Raw genomic sequence first — 15,163 nt, 5'->3', positions numbered from 1 at the left:
AAAACATCGGTGGGTAAGGAAGATGGATAGGAGAGCCTATATTTAAAGCTGGCTGAGGTGAGGAAGGAAGCCATAGACCTAATTTTAGAAAGCTTCAGACTCTGAGGCTCCTAAGGTACAAGTCAAGGAACTCGGGTAAGAATTACTTGTCATTTATCATCCACTGGCCTCCAGAGGAGGGGGTTGGGGCTGATTCAACTTGAAGGCATCCTCCAGTGGAATTGAAAAAGGATGGGCCTTGAAGTCAAGTAGATCTAGTGTTGAGGTACATTTGGTCAAGTGACTTATTTCATCTCTCTGGGACTAGTTTCCTCATCTATAAAATGAGATGATAGTATCTGCCTGACAGAGCATTTGTTAAGAATTAAATGAGAAAAGGTCAAAAGGGCCTAATAAATTGCCTGGCCCATGGAAGGCATTCAGTTGATGTTCATTGAATTAATCACAGGGGGAGATAAAATGTTTGTAAAATGAAGTCTTTATTGAATCACGATAAGAGTATCATCAGTAGATTCTAATTTCCTTAGATTGGAAAAGAGGTTTTCGTGTCCACTGCGTTTGGCCTTTCCCATATTCAAGGACTACTACATTCTGAAAGCTCTAAGAATGCTTGATTACTGCATGAGTATACACACATATTCTCAAACCCTGGCATGGAATGTTGTTGCTAATTACGTAATGCATTCTGAAGTTTATCTTATAGGACTTTAACATCAGTATCTCTTTTTTCTTTAAAATTGAGATTTATTTTTTCTGATTCTAAAAATAAGCTGGTTGAAAATAATTTCATAATTTAGGATGATATGAAAAAACACATGAAATTATACTCTCTAATTTGACTTCTCAGACATAACTATTTTGTGTTATGTGCCTATGCTTCCTGACCTTATTCATTACTCTTATAAACACACATGTTACATTCCACACACACACACACACACACACACACACACACACACACAACTTAGTTCAGATTCTTGATTTTTAGCTCAACACATTGCCACCTGGAATAAAGACTACATTTCTCAGCCTCTATTTCAGTGAGGCATGTGCTTACGGCTAAGTTCTGGCCAATAACGTATAAGCAGGCAGGTTGTACAGCACCAAGAAGGTTGCCTAAAAGAAGATAATTCATATGGGAGGTGTGTCTTTTCAGTCTTTTGTCTGTCTCCTTCTGACCTACAAAACAGATGTGAGAGTAGAATTCTATCAGTCTACTTAGGGCAGGACGGGCCCCTGAGGCTGAAAGCCACATGCTGGAGACCAATAGAAAAATATCTGAGTCTTTGATATCCTAAAGCAATAGTCGCACCAGCCCAATTGGCATTAATATTGGAGAATAATTTCCTGTGATGTTAAGCCACTATGATGAGGTCTTCTGTTACTGGTACCTGGATACAATTTCTAAATGATAGAAATCTCTTCGCCTCCAACCCTTTCCATTTAATTGTATATATTAAAGATAGATTTTTCCCTGTCAGTGTATGAAAAAAATCTGTTTTCTTATTCATGACTGTATAAATATTCCATACATTTTAATATTTTCTTAGGATAAGAAGAGGTATTTTAGGGCTAAAGATTTGTGCATTTTAAAGAGGTAATTTAATTAGATTGATAAATCAACTTGTGCATTGTATGATATGTGTTGCCAAGTTGTCTCTAGAAAAATTGTTCCAAGCTATACTTTTTTACATTGCATTTCTAAAAATGTATTGTGAGATATTTCATAAATGCAAAGTACGAAGAATAGCTTAAGAAACACCTGTATACTCACTGCCTAGTTTAGGAAGTAGAACATTTCCACAGTTTCCAGAAGTGCCCTGTGTATCTCAATCCTGATGGCATCATTCGACCCTTCTCACTCAACAAGCTAATGTCTCTCTTGATCTTTCAACCAGCCTTGAGGCCCGTGAGTGACTATGTAGGACTCTGTCACTTATAAGTGATAGACACTCTCCCCAATCCAAAAAAAAAAAAAAAAAAAAAAGTATTGGTTCATACAATTTAAATGTCCTGGGATAGAATGTGCTGAAGGTGGAAGCTCAAATGGTCATCAGGACATCGTCTCTCTTCTTCTCTTAGGCCTCCTTTCCTCCATACTGGCTTCACTCTCAGTTTCCACATAGTGACAAGATGGCAGCCAGCATTTCCAGGCCTCCATCCTCTACAGTCACATCCAACAGAAAAAAATACTGCTTCTTTCCAGTAGCTCCCACGCAAGATCTGGATTCACTCTGACTAGATTAACTGGAGTGATATGCCAATTTTGAACATATCTAGCTCCCGCTATGGATTTGTCATCTGGAATCTATCAAATCCTTCTAATGCTTATTTATATTTTCTGCTTGTATTGGGATAACAAATACCAGGGCTAACTACCTTTTTGGTAATGTTGTCCCTTGCAGAAGGCAGTACAAAGATAACCATCACTAACATTTATTGAGTGTTATAATATGCTTGGTGCTTTACCTCATTCAGTCTTCCCTACAAATCTTTGAGGTCCATATGACACCCATTTTATAAATGAGAAAATTAGAGGCTCAGAGAAGATAAATAACTGGCCTGACCTCACACAGCTTGTGTGTGTTGGGGCTGGAATTCAGCCCTAGCTTTATCTCACCCCAGTGTTCAGTGGAGAGATGACCATGCCACATGGCCTCTCTTGTAATAGGCATGTGTTTACCTCACAAAGCTCTTGTAAATGTAACATGAAAACACTGTGTAAACTGAAGCACTTCACAAACATTAGTTCATTGAACTCATTGATGTGTCCTAAATGTACCTCCTTCAAGCCCCTGATGGGAGGGACGAGGACAGCTTGGTAACCCAATAATCCTAAAGTAAACAGATGAAGTAAGGGAAGAGGAAAACAAGTTTTCCCTTGAACTATTTTTCTTTATTTTTACAAATATGTTTTTAAAAGGGTGTCTACAACAGTTTAGGATTTTAAGAATAATATAAAAGACTTTTAGTGAGTATTTGCTCTGGTCCAAAAACGGAGCTGGGAGGACCTGCAAAGTGTGGTGGAAAAAAGTAGAATTCAGAGTGGACAGGTCAGTTTTGCAGCCTGTCCCTGGCTGTTGTTAGCCCTGCTGTGTGACTTGGGGTTGGCCCAGTCTCCTTGCTGGCCTTAGTTTCCCCACTGGTTCAGCATGGGGTTTGAAAAAGGCATTTCCCATTCCAAAGTTTTTCACCTATTGAATACTTATGGGGTGAGGGTGATTAGGTGTCGATAACCTCAGTCTTATCAGGGGTCCTGTGGAAGTCTGAGGAAGAAAGGAAAATGTCTGTCACTGGCTGCAGAGTAAACTCCTTGAGGGATAAAGAGGGCTGAAGGATGGGACCCTAGGGGTTTTCCTGTCCCTGGAAATATTTGGCTTTGGGTATTCCCCAGACAAAAGCTTCGTAACTCCTGCAAGTTGTCACTTGGAGTTCCTGGCCAAGCTCCAGTTTGGATCCGAAGAATATAGCAAAAGACTTTAATGTCCCGTAAATTGGCTTCCTGAAGAACAGTGCTCATCCCAGCATAATCAAGCCATTAACGAGAAACTCAGCCTATTTTCAGTCAGGAGTACGCGGAGGCTGGAGAAGGTACTGTGCTGGGAGGTGGGATAAGCACTGGATTGGGAGGGTTCTGATCTTGGCTCTGTCACTGATGTGGGCAAGTCACGCCCTCCCTCTGGGCCTCTTTTACTTCATTTTCAAAATGAGGGGTGGTATTAGATGTGTTTGGGGTTTTCCAGCTCAGACCAAAACATGTGAAGAGATTAAATGAACAGATATTAGAGCCACTCTGCCTAAGTTCTGATACAGACTTGCTGCTCACTCTCTTTGTGTCCTTGGGTAATTTATTTAAACTCTCTCCCTCAGTTTCCCCATCAATAAAATGGGAATACTCATAGAACACACCAAATGGGGTTTAATGACCGTTGATTGTAAAGTACTTCAAATCATGCCTGACATAAAGTAAATGCCCTACAAGTATAAACCACTATTGTGATGGTCACCCTCTGTTTAGGACAGTGAGAGGAATAGACCTGCCATTGTTGGGACCTCAGGCCTACAAGGTTCCAACACTACACCAGGCTACCTGCGGCAGCAGGAAGATGACGTCATGCCCAGCTCTGTCTATTGAGGACCCTTGAGGGAAGGGTGCCTCTTCTCAAGGAAACCCCTGTGGGGTCAAAGTGTGAGACTCTGGGGCCTCACAGCAGGGCACAGAGGAGGAAAGGAGAGAGGAGGTGGTCTACTCCGTCTACAGTCAGAGAGGGATGAGCCGGGTCAGGCAGGCCAGACAGACTTGGGTCCAAGTCCTGGGTATGCCGCTTACATTGCTATGAGAGCCCTTAACAAGATTCTGCATTCATCTTGACCCTCATTTTGCACATCTGTGAGATGCGAGCATAGTGCTCAGGCCATGGATCACCATTCTGTGGAGTGTATGATTGAAATAACGTAATGGAATGGTGCTAGCTATACTGGGGACGTGCAACAAGTGTGAGTTGAATCTGAATCAAGAGAACAGAAAATGCAGCTGTGACAACACCAGGCAGGACACATGGATTGGTGGCGGTAGTAGTGGTATGTGTGCACTGGCATGTGTGTGTGCTTGTCGGGTGTGTTACAGTGGAAGTGGAGGAGGAGAAAGAGGGAAAGCTTTGCAGTTTCCTGAGGTTTGGAAAGCCCTTACCTAGTGCCCTGTTGACATCTCTTTAACCTAAACCCCACTGCTGTGGTCCAGGCTGACACTCCTTCCACCCGGACATATGCCAGAGCCTTTTAACTGGTCTCTCTGCCTCCAATCTCACATGCTGCTTTCATTTTACTTCATACTGTGAGCAGAGCCATCTTTCTAAAATGGAGATGTGATAGTGTCACTACAGTGACTCCCCGTGGTCCTCAGGAGAAATAAACTCTTGGACAAGGTTGTCTTCTGATTTCCCCCTGTGGGTCCACCACCCTCTCTTCTCCGCCCTGCTCTGGGCCCCACGACTAAGATCCATACCGAGTGTGTCAACGGGCCCGATTGCATTCATGTTTTTCAGTTGAGTTCAGCCAGCGAAGCCCCAAGAGCTGGGAGGGGAGGACAGTGGTCAGAGCATTTACCTCCCTCTTCCTTCTGTCCAGGTTCCCATGGAGGCCTGAGTCCCGCCCCAAAGGCCACAGCTCCAGTCACAGTCTTCCCTAAACCCCTCTTTCCTCATCTCTTCAGGCTTCAGGGTGATAATATTTACTAGCCCGCAATACTGCAGCATCCATTATTACTTTTCCTACTTCCTGCCCACATCCTGTGTGAAGTTCCTTAAACCTTTCTTGAATCATTCAGGTGAAGACGCCATCCTCTTCCTGCTGAGATCCAGCCTGACACAGCGTACAAGGCCCTGTATGCCCTACCCTCGCTGATCTCTTCCCTTGCACCTGATGATCCCACTTCTCTCCATTATTCACATGCACTAGCCTATTTCTCACCCCAGAGCTTTCCCATAACTGGTGCTTCAGTCAGGATAACTTTGTTACTTCATACACACTTCCTCCAAAAAGCCTTCCTTGATACTCCCAGGTTTGGTCAGAGCCCTTCCTCTGGCTCCAGTGGCCCCTTGTTCTTTCCTATCAGACTGTGAACCCCCTGAAGGTAGGAACCATATCTTACAGCAGAAGGGTTAAGAGCACAGACTCTGGATCTGTTCTACCTGGTTTATATTCCAGGTCTTCATTTGTCTGCAGCCTGAAGCTCTGTATGAATAGTTGCCCCATCTATGAAATTGGGATACAGAGAATATCTACCTATAGGGTTATTGAAAAGATTAAATTAATTAATATATGCAATTAATTATAATATATGTAAATGTATTTTTATAATTGCATATATTAACTAAATTAATATATATAAAACTAAGTGTTAATATTAACTAGTATATATAATACTTAGTTTACATATATTGACTTAGCAATTACGTGGAATTTCATATATGAAATTATAAACTAATTTGACATGTGGAATTAATACCCAGGAAATGTTGGGTATTTATTACAGCCAGTGTGTGACATAAAGTGTATGCTCAATAAATAGAGAATGAATGGATTCTTTCTTACAGGTGTATCATTGAACAATACTGTACTTTCCCATTTCGTTTTTACAGCAGGCTTGAGAGGAAGAGGTTGTAATTCTATCCCCACTTTACAGATAAGGACACTGAGCTTGGAGGGACTTGCCTGGGGATCCACCACTGACATGGAGCTAAGGAGCCCGTGGATGCTGAGACCCCCTAGCTGGGCACCAATCTCCCTCAGCTGCCACAGGGAGTGAGAAGGTCTGTGTGATTCTGCTTTTGCCAGTTTTGCTCTGGGAGAGAGGTGGCTGCAGAGTTGGTAGAATCAGGCAGGGACTTAACAGGCATGGACTTTGTTACTTAGGGGTTTTCCTGGCTGTAAGCTCCAGGAGGGTTAAAAAAAAAAAAAATTGTCCAATATGTTGCAAGTTCTGAAACCAGCTGCACTTACAAGTTCTCTGGGCACAGGTGTTCATTGGAGAGGCGAAATATCTAAAAGGAGAACCCCAGGAAGTGTGATGCAAAAGGGAAATGAGCCTTCAATGTTGCAATGAATAACAATAATAATAATTTACATAAGATCTTAAGAGTGCTAATCATTTATCTAGTGCTTCTGGGTGTGCAAACAGTTCTCTAATAACACACAGTAAGCTATCTTTTGAATTAATTGTAGCATCTCTTTCTTTTGTCCTTGTCTGTGGGGATTCTCACTGAGCTCCGGAACTCCAGAACCCAGCTCAGTACCTGATACACAAATGAAGCCCCACGAATAGTTGTGGAATCACAGGCTAAGTACGTGAATAAATCTAGTCTTCTTGGTCCCACACAACTCCATTTTATAGATCAGGAGACTGAAGTTCAGAAGGGTTAAACACTTTGACCAAGGTGACACAGTTCATCAGGAGGAAGACTGGGAATTTGACTCAGTCCCTCCAGGAGGCCTCCTGGTTTGATGGCGAGCAGCCAAAGTGTTCAGCTCCAACAGACCAGGGTTCGTTTCCCAAATCTGTCAGTTACCTTCTGTGTAATTTTGTGTAAGTTACTTGACCTCTCTGAGACTTGGGAAAAGTAATAACTTTTCTGGGTTTTGGTTATGGCAACAGGAATGGCCATACTGAGGGGGTCTTTGAGGAATCCATAGGCAGCCTTTCTAGACGAAGCTTCTCTTTTTCCTTCTACCCTCCTCCAGGACTCCCTCCATAGCCTCACAGGCTAGGGACCCTGGCCTCAAGCTAAGATAGCAGGAAAGTGTGTGTTTGTAATTTTCTGCCTCCTCTGTGCACAGAGCGGTATAGGCAGTTTTCAGGCAGGCACGGGGTTCAGCTAGCAGATATGATGGCTCTGAGGACAGCTATACTCCCTCTCAGTCTTCAGGCTACTTCAGGACATGATCCCTCCAGGGGCATCAAACCCAGAGAAGGTCACTGCAGCAGCTTGCAAAGTGGGTATTGGAGCCTGGGACACGTAAATAACTCCAAGGAGACAGCCCCTTGGCACCTTTTCCTGATTAGAAGTAAACATTACGTTATTCAGAGAGACACTTAGGTTTCAAACCACTTCATATTTAATCAGCAATCATGCTCCCTTCCAAAAGCCAGTCCAGGAAAAACATCGGTTTAATTTTTGACAAGAAGCAAAGCTTTCTGAAATCTCGCGCACACAGCCCAGGCCTCGAGGGACAAACTATGGCCCTGTTTTGAGCCAGAGGTGGCGCCAACCTGGGACACTGTGGCTGACACATTGCATGTCTGTCTAGTGTTTCGGTTTGTCCTGAGGAGCAGTGGTGGAAAGTTCAGGAACAAAGAGGCCTACGTAGGCTGTGGAGACAGACAGACCTGTGTTAGAGTCGCAGCTGTCCCTTACACTGGTGGTGTGTGCTTCAGCAGGATGTGCTCAGGGTCTCATAGGAATAACTATGCCTACACAAAGGTTGCATGGAGGTTTAATCAAATGCCCCAGTGGCTTAGGTTGAACTGTATGAAACTGCCAATTTTGAAGGTCAAAAATGGTCAAACGTTCACAATTTCATACACTTCAAGCTACTATATTATGTGCCTACATATCTGAATAGTACTTAAATTGGGCTAAACATTTACACAGGGAGTCTCAAAACTGAGTAAGCCTAAGTGGGGGAATGAGGAGTGTGTGAAAAATATCTGATTTGGGAGATCTTCGTGGGGTGGGTCCTAGACATCTGCATTTGAACAGACTTGAACCTCCACTCCTGGTGATTTTGACAAGGGGATGCTTAGCGCTCAGTTGAACTAGGCCTTGAACAAAGAAAAACCTGAAGAGGAGGAAGTGAGTAGAATAAACGGCAATTCCCCCTAGCAACCCCCTGTCTTGTCTTTTTTTTTTTTGAGGGAGTGGTAGTCCAGAAGGTAGAGAATTAGCTTGTGTGTGTGTGTGTGTGTGTGTGTGTGTGTGTGTGTGTGTGTGTGACAGAGAAAGAAAGGAAGAATGGGAGAGAGATGCTTGAGAATCCCTTCTGATTGCACTACAAACCCTAATCCTAATCTTTGATGCCTCTCTTTCATTTTGAATTACCTATGTCCTAAACATTTGCACCATTCGAAGGTCAGGAGTTGGTCAACATGTATTTACACTTGGTAGTGTCTCTCATGTCCAAATATGCAGGATACAGTTTCAGCTATTTTCAAATGTCCTTAAAAGTTGGAGCAAGAGGAATTAGCCATTGGAAAAATGTGAATATCAGACTTGGAAGCATGTGGTGAGCTCTCCTGACCTCATCTCCTCATATCTCTAGTGAGGAAGACACAACTCAGGAAGGAAGTGGCACCTCCCAAGTTCCTGCCATGTGAGTTGGGGCAGAGGTGTCCTTGAGGGCTAACTCTTTGCTCTCCTTGGAGCTCATAACCAACCTTTAGCTTAGTCTCCTTATTGCTGTTATGACTTAACAAACCTTGGCCAGCAGTTTCTGGGTTGCATCAGTGGGAACGTACATCACTTTTTCAACTGCTCCTTCCTGTTGCAATTCAAATTGCATGCACAGTGCTGCCAGGTAAAACATTTCTAGTCATTCTCCTGTTCATTTACTACATATAGATCAGCTACACTGAAGATGCAAGGATGAGCACATCAGATAATTCTTATCCTCATGAACCCTACAAGCTCCATGTTCCCACTGTGTATAATCATAAGAACTATAAGGTATGTGCAGAGGAACTTGGAGAATATATAACAGGAGGCCTACTCTAGTTGAGGCTGCTGGGAGTTGCCTGCTTCTTACTTTCTGATGGGAACCTGGTAATGAGTCCAGGCTCCAAAAAACATTTTCAGACTTTTATTAAATCCATTCTAGTCCCAGACACTGAGCTGGTCTCTACTGCTTAGCTATAGATCTACAAGAAAGAGTGATAAGGCCAGAAAGAGTACCAATGCTTGAGCCAAGGTACTGTTGGTAAAAGCCCTGCACCTCATAGTGTTTGGGGGAGTCCTCATACTTTCCATAGGAAGGCATTCCTAGAGTTCCATTTTACACTCAAGGAAGTGAGCTCAGAGACTCTACCTGTGTTACCTTGTCTTGAGCTCTGTCTCCATACCTGCAAAATGGAGACAATAAGAATCTATACTTCACAGTGGTTGTTGTAAGAATTAACTGAAATATCATGTGGAAGTGCCTAGCACCAGCTCTTACTTTGTGGTACCCAAGGAATAATATCATTCATTTCTTCCAGGAAATTGGTTCCACACAGCTTAGGCACTACATGGCATGGGCTAGGCTTCAGCTACATGTATGTGACCCCTAGTCTGGAGTCCCACACCCCCATTACACCATTAGCTCTTCTCAAGATAACTGGTAGAAAATACTAGAAGACCTTAACTTTATGTTTTAAATCTGAACTTCATTTGGGAGATATTAGGGATCCATTGAAGAAGCTCTTTGAGCTGGGAGTCATGTATCAAGGCTGCTTTCAGGTAATGAATGACTAGAGTAACTATGGGAGTTGAGGATGGGATGAAGGCTAGAGGCCAAGAGTCTATTCCTCTTTGGCTATTCTATAAATCCAGGTCTAGGGAAATACTCTACTCCTAAGCCAGAGCTGGAAGACGCTAGGAAGAACAGATAGATGATGCATGGTCATTTCTCCACCAAATCGTTTAGTGGCTGCCTGTGTCATTTGCGCCTGGTTCTGATTTAATTTATGTGGCCCATCAGCTACACCCACAGCATCTACCTCAGCATCCGCTTGCCGAGATGTTGGCTTGTGATTACACCGTTCCAGTCTTCGAAGAAGGCAGTGGCTTCAGACGCCATGTTTAAATTATTGCCATTCAAAGTTAAAGTGGTAATCATTCTGCCAGTCACCCACCAAAAATAATGGCATAGTTGCTCTTCATGCCAGGGATTTTTCAGACATCATCTTTAATTCTCCCAGCAACCCTGAAAAAATGAGTATTATTATTTTCATTTTATAGAAAAGGAACCTGAAGCTCTGAGGTTCCTTTCAACAATATGCCAAGAAAAGTTAACTAAGTGAAAGAAGTAGAAAATGAACCTAGCCTGCTCTGACTGTGAAACCTATTGCTTTCTTCTCAACCACCTTTTCCAGATGATCCATTTTCCCAGATGAGGAAACTGAAGCTCATGAATTGCCCAAGATTATGCAGCTAATACGACAAAGTAATAGCAAAGTTTTACAAAGTGTTCACTATGGCCCAGGCAGTGGGCGAAGAGTCTAACATACACCAACACAATCTACATGACAGCTTATCCTACGTCACAAGTAAATGCCAGAACTCATATTTATGATTAGCTCTACCTGCCTTCAAAGCTTTCAACAGACAAATTCTGCTTTAAGGAGACCGAATCTCCAGGGATTGATATAAATCTCTAGTCTTCAATGGAGAAAAGGTAATGTTTGCTAAGAAGACACCTAATCAGAATTTATGGGCTGAAGCTGCTATATAGCCATGTCTTCCACTGAATGCAGTTTCTGTCTATTCCTAAGTGATGGATGGAAGTCTGAGCACCGAGGGCCAGGAATGTCTAGCTTTACATGAGGGGCATTTGAGTGAAGGGCACCAGTCAGTTGCTGTGATCAATAAAGAGATAATGCACCAAAGACATGGGGATGGCTGAGATCAGATGGATGCGTGCAAGTTGCCTCTCTGGCATCTTTCTTTCCTAAGGAAATTGATGGAAGATGTGTCAGGCCAAGCTCACTGCATTCCAGCCCCAAGGGTCAGCTGTCCAAAACCTGTGAATGTCCTACACCCAGAGGTGAGGGGGCTAGGGAAGGGTCCTCAGAGTCTCTGACCCTGGCCTGGAGACAGTCACTCTCTGCTCTGTAAATACCAAAGACATTCCTGGGAGATGAAAGATGGTTTCACAGGCAGCATCCTAAGCCCCTCCAAACTCCAGGCTTGCATTGGTCATCCTGGCTGGCTCTCTCTTTAAACAGCATTGTAAAATATAGTGATTGCTCTGAAGGGTGGTGGAGGCTGGAAGGCAGCAATTTTATGAGAAGCAAAATTTATTTTCTCCATAAAACCTCAGAGAGTCATTGCATCTTTGAGTTGGAATGATAATCATAAAATTCATGGACTTTGGTGGAAAGTTTTGGAGTTATATTGAGTGCTTGCACATCCACGATCTCTTTTCTCTCTCCCAACAGTCCAGTGAGGAGTGTGTTGTTATTATCCTCATTTTTATAAACAAGGCAACTGAAGCCCAGAAAGGATAAGTCATTTGTTTTTATGCCTTAGCTGCTAAGTAATGAAGCAAGGTCTTATGTCCAGGGCTCCTAACCCTAGCTCATATTTTCCCTACACTGTGACTTAGATATTGCCTGGTTCAACCTCTGGACACAGATGTTCCAATTCTACTTGAACACCCAACGTGGCCAATTCCAGGGTGGGCCAGCCATAATCTAGTGTTAAAAATAATACTGACCATTTTTTGAGCCCCTGTTATGCACCAAACCATACACTAAAAGCACAATACCTCTAATCTTCAGATAAACCTTACATAGTTTACATTTGTGAGAATTGAATTTCATAGATAACACACGACTTGCCCAAGGTCACACAACCAGTCAGTTGTGGAGAAGGGATTCAAACTCGAGTTCGTCTATGTCAAATTCACAGTACCATATTTTTTTCGTTATACCGAACAGGAATCATCTCTAATTTCTGGATTTAGCTTTGTTTTATCACTTGGCTTCTGGGATCCTCATCTACTCAATGTGAATACTCATAATTAATTCTGAGGGTTGTTTTAAGAATATGGAATATGAAATTAAAGATGTAATATTTACTTAGAAAAAGGTGGATAAAAGTACATGGATGTTCAATGTCGCATTATTTATAACAGCCCAACAGATAAAAGAAAAGCCACCTGCAAAAACAGAAAATAGTACTAACTTTAACATTCACAACAAGAGAGAATGGCTAAGTATTAGTGGTACATCAATTTCATGAAATATTACTCAGACATTATAAGTTTTTCTTTAAAAAATTGCCTATGACAAAATGTTAATTAAAACAAGTAAGATATGTCAATTATACCTCAATAAAGCTTAAAAAAACCAAGCAAGATATAAAACTTTATCGCTAGTATGATCTCAACTCCACAAGAAATAAGACTGGAATAAAATACATCCCAAATGCTAATATCAATTACTCCGGTACTTACCTCAAGATGATGGGCTTATGGATTGTTTGTGTGCATGCTTCTTTACATTTTTCTATTTTCCAAATTTTCTGCAATGAGCATGTGTCATTTTGAAAATTGATACAAAATATGGGGCTCAGAATGGAGCACAAAGAACTACCCCCAAATAAGGCCTCACTGGCCAAAAGATCAGCTAACGCCTTTTCAAAACCCATTTTTCCCCCCTGTTGTGCCAAAGTGCCATTTCAGCATCTCTCCTCTGCTCACTCATCTCTTTTGGCACCACTATCTTGATCTGACTGGGTTCAAAAAGGAAGCAAACACAATAGACTAAAGCCAGTCTTTAGGAACTGTCTGGGCTCTCCTTGCAAATAGGATGTGCTGATATAGTTTTAAACAAAACAAAACAAACAAACAAAAAATAACAACGGAAAAACCAACAACCTCTTTAGCAACTCACTAAACAAACGGCAAGATGGGAAAGTTACTGAAAGATGATATTCTGGCCTCATCACCTGCTCCTAGAGGGTTAACCAGAGAAGGACAGGGCAGGGCAGGTTGCTGGATGAATAAATCTGGTTTAAGATATCAGTGGGTGACCTGGGGACAACTGAGTCTTTGCAGGACAGCTCCCTAAGTTATGTCCTCCGTGCCTGATGATATAACTGATTACCTCTTGGAAAAATGCTGTCTCTCACTTGCTGGGGAGAGCAATAGGGGAAAGGTAAAAAAGAGAATGTTTTCTGGAGTTGTTTCAACTACACGTGGAGAGCAACAGTGGCAGGAGACCAGTCCCTCTGCGAGTGCTGGTGTGGTTTGCTCAGAAAATGGCAGAAGTTAAGCTCCTTCCTGTGTTGCTGTTGAAGTGGCCCATGCTGGGGACTTTATTTTTCTCTATTTTTACAATGAAACTATGTGAGAAGGAAAGGGACAGAGACATTAGGGGGCGCACCCCCTTTGTTGTTACCTAGAGCAAGGCATCAAGGTCTTGCCAAGGCCATTCAGGCAGCAAAGCAGGATGAGGACCTAGTTTGTCCATAGCACAAGAGGGAGAACTGGTGGTCATTTACCTCACCATCTTTCCGCATGGCACCAACAACCATGATAACTACCATCCAGTCAGTGCCTGCTGTGTGCCTGGTATCCTGTAGACATCTAGAAACATTATTTCATCTGTTATGGACTGAATTGTGTTACATCCAAGCTCATATGTCGAAGTCCTAAACCCCAGTACCTCAAAATGTGACTGTATTTGGTGATAGGGCTTTCAAGTGATAATTAAATTAAAACAAGGTCACTAGAGTGAGCCTTAGTCCCATATGACTGATGTCCTTATTAGAAGAGGAAAACAGGTCTCAGTCGGAAGACCAGATGAAAACACAGCAAGAAGACAACCACCCACAAGCCAAGGAGAGAGGCCTCAGAAGAAACCAACACTGCTGTTACCTTGATCTTAGATATCTAATTTCCAGAACTCTGAGGAAATAAATTTCTGTTCTTTAAGCTGCCTTGTCTTTAGAACTTTGTTATGGATGCCCAGGCACACTAATAAGCCATCCTAAGCATAGCCCATCACGGAGGGAGCATTGGTCCCAAGTGGTAAACGAGGAAATGCAGGCTCGGAGTGGTAAAATAACTTGCCAAGGTCATAGTTAATAAGGAGACTTGATTAGAACCCAGTGCCATTGAAACCTAGGGCTTGACTATTGCTTTTAAAAGAAATGAGACCATTTATGTGAAAGTGCATGGTGGACTGTAAATGGTTGTTGAATGAACACAATATCATAAGACATCACTTCTTATTATTTTTGCTATGGTAAGTGACAGTCCCTGTGCAGGAAATTATAGGTTGGGCCTGGTTCTCCAGAGGTTGCTTTGCTCTTCAATCCCAGGGGCCCATGTTTGGGCTGGAGAAGCGTCTCCCTAATCTGTCTCACAGTTCCAGGGCATTGTGAGGCAGTAGACTTAGAGCCAGGGCTCTGGGGCTCCAATTATCTCCATCTGCCAGAGGCATAGGGTGACCTTGGGCAAAGCACAGTCTCTTTTGGCATTTGAGTCTGACCTTCACACATTCTGGATTGCTCTGCCAATTTGTGCATCAAGTTCTTTGTGGGCATTTTAGTGCATCAGCGCTTATATTTTCCTATAGGCAACCAAATCCCATTGCCAATCATAACAAACTTTTAGTCTGTCCACCTTCTGACTTAGCTTCCTTAATGCTGGCTCATCCCTTAGATCTTGGCTTAGCTGTCACTTCCTCAGGGAAATCTTCCCAGTTTCCCTTGTTATAAGCTAGATTAGCTCCATAACAGATACATAATTCCCGAATGTATTTCTCTCAGAGCCTAAACCTCTGCTTGGCATATGGTGGGAGCTCAGCAAATACTGATGCACAAATTAATAGGCTCTTTTATTGCTCTGCTCTGTGCTTTCCCTTCACAGTACTTGCCATAATTTTTAAGTATGTAGCTGATTA

The 15,163-nt window shown here is 42.6% G+C and overlaps 1 protein-coding gene across 1 annotated transcript in view; it reads left to right on the top strand.

Annotated features, from left to right (window-relative positions):
- The window catches only part of PLPP3 (phospholipid phosphatase 3), a 118,977-nt gene extending 104,787 nt beyond the window's left edge, over positions 1-14,190 (top strand). Inside the window, exons 6-7 of the mRNA XM_016159912.2 lie at positions 6,185-6,311; positions 10,625-14,190. Of these exons, the coding sequence (XP_016015398.2) occupies positions 6,185-6,307 (123 nt within the window). The 3' untranslated portion in view covers positions 6,308-6,311; positions 10,625-14,190. The remainder of the gene's footprint in view (positions 1-6,184; positions 6,312-10,624) is intronic.
- Positions 14,191-15,163: the final 973 nt, after the last annotated feature.

Source organism: Rousettus aegyptiacus, unplaced genomic scaffold (assembly GCF_014176215.1).
Source record: "Rousettus aegyptiacus isolate mRouAeg1 unplaced genomic scaffold, mRouAeg1.p scaffold_m13_p_1, whole genome shotgun sequence".
NCBI classification, from domain to species: Eukaryota; Metazoa; Chordata; class Mammalia; order Chiroptera; family Pteropodidae; genus Rousettus; species Rousettus aegyptiacus.
This window is presented reverse-complemented; position numbering and strand designations above follow the sequence as displayed.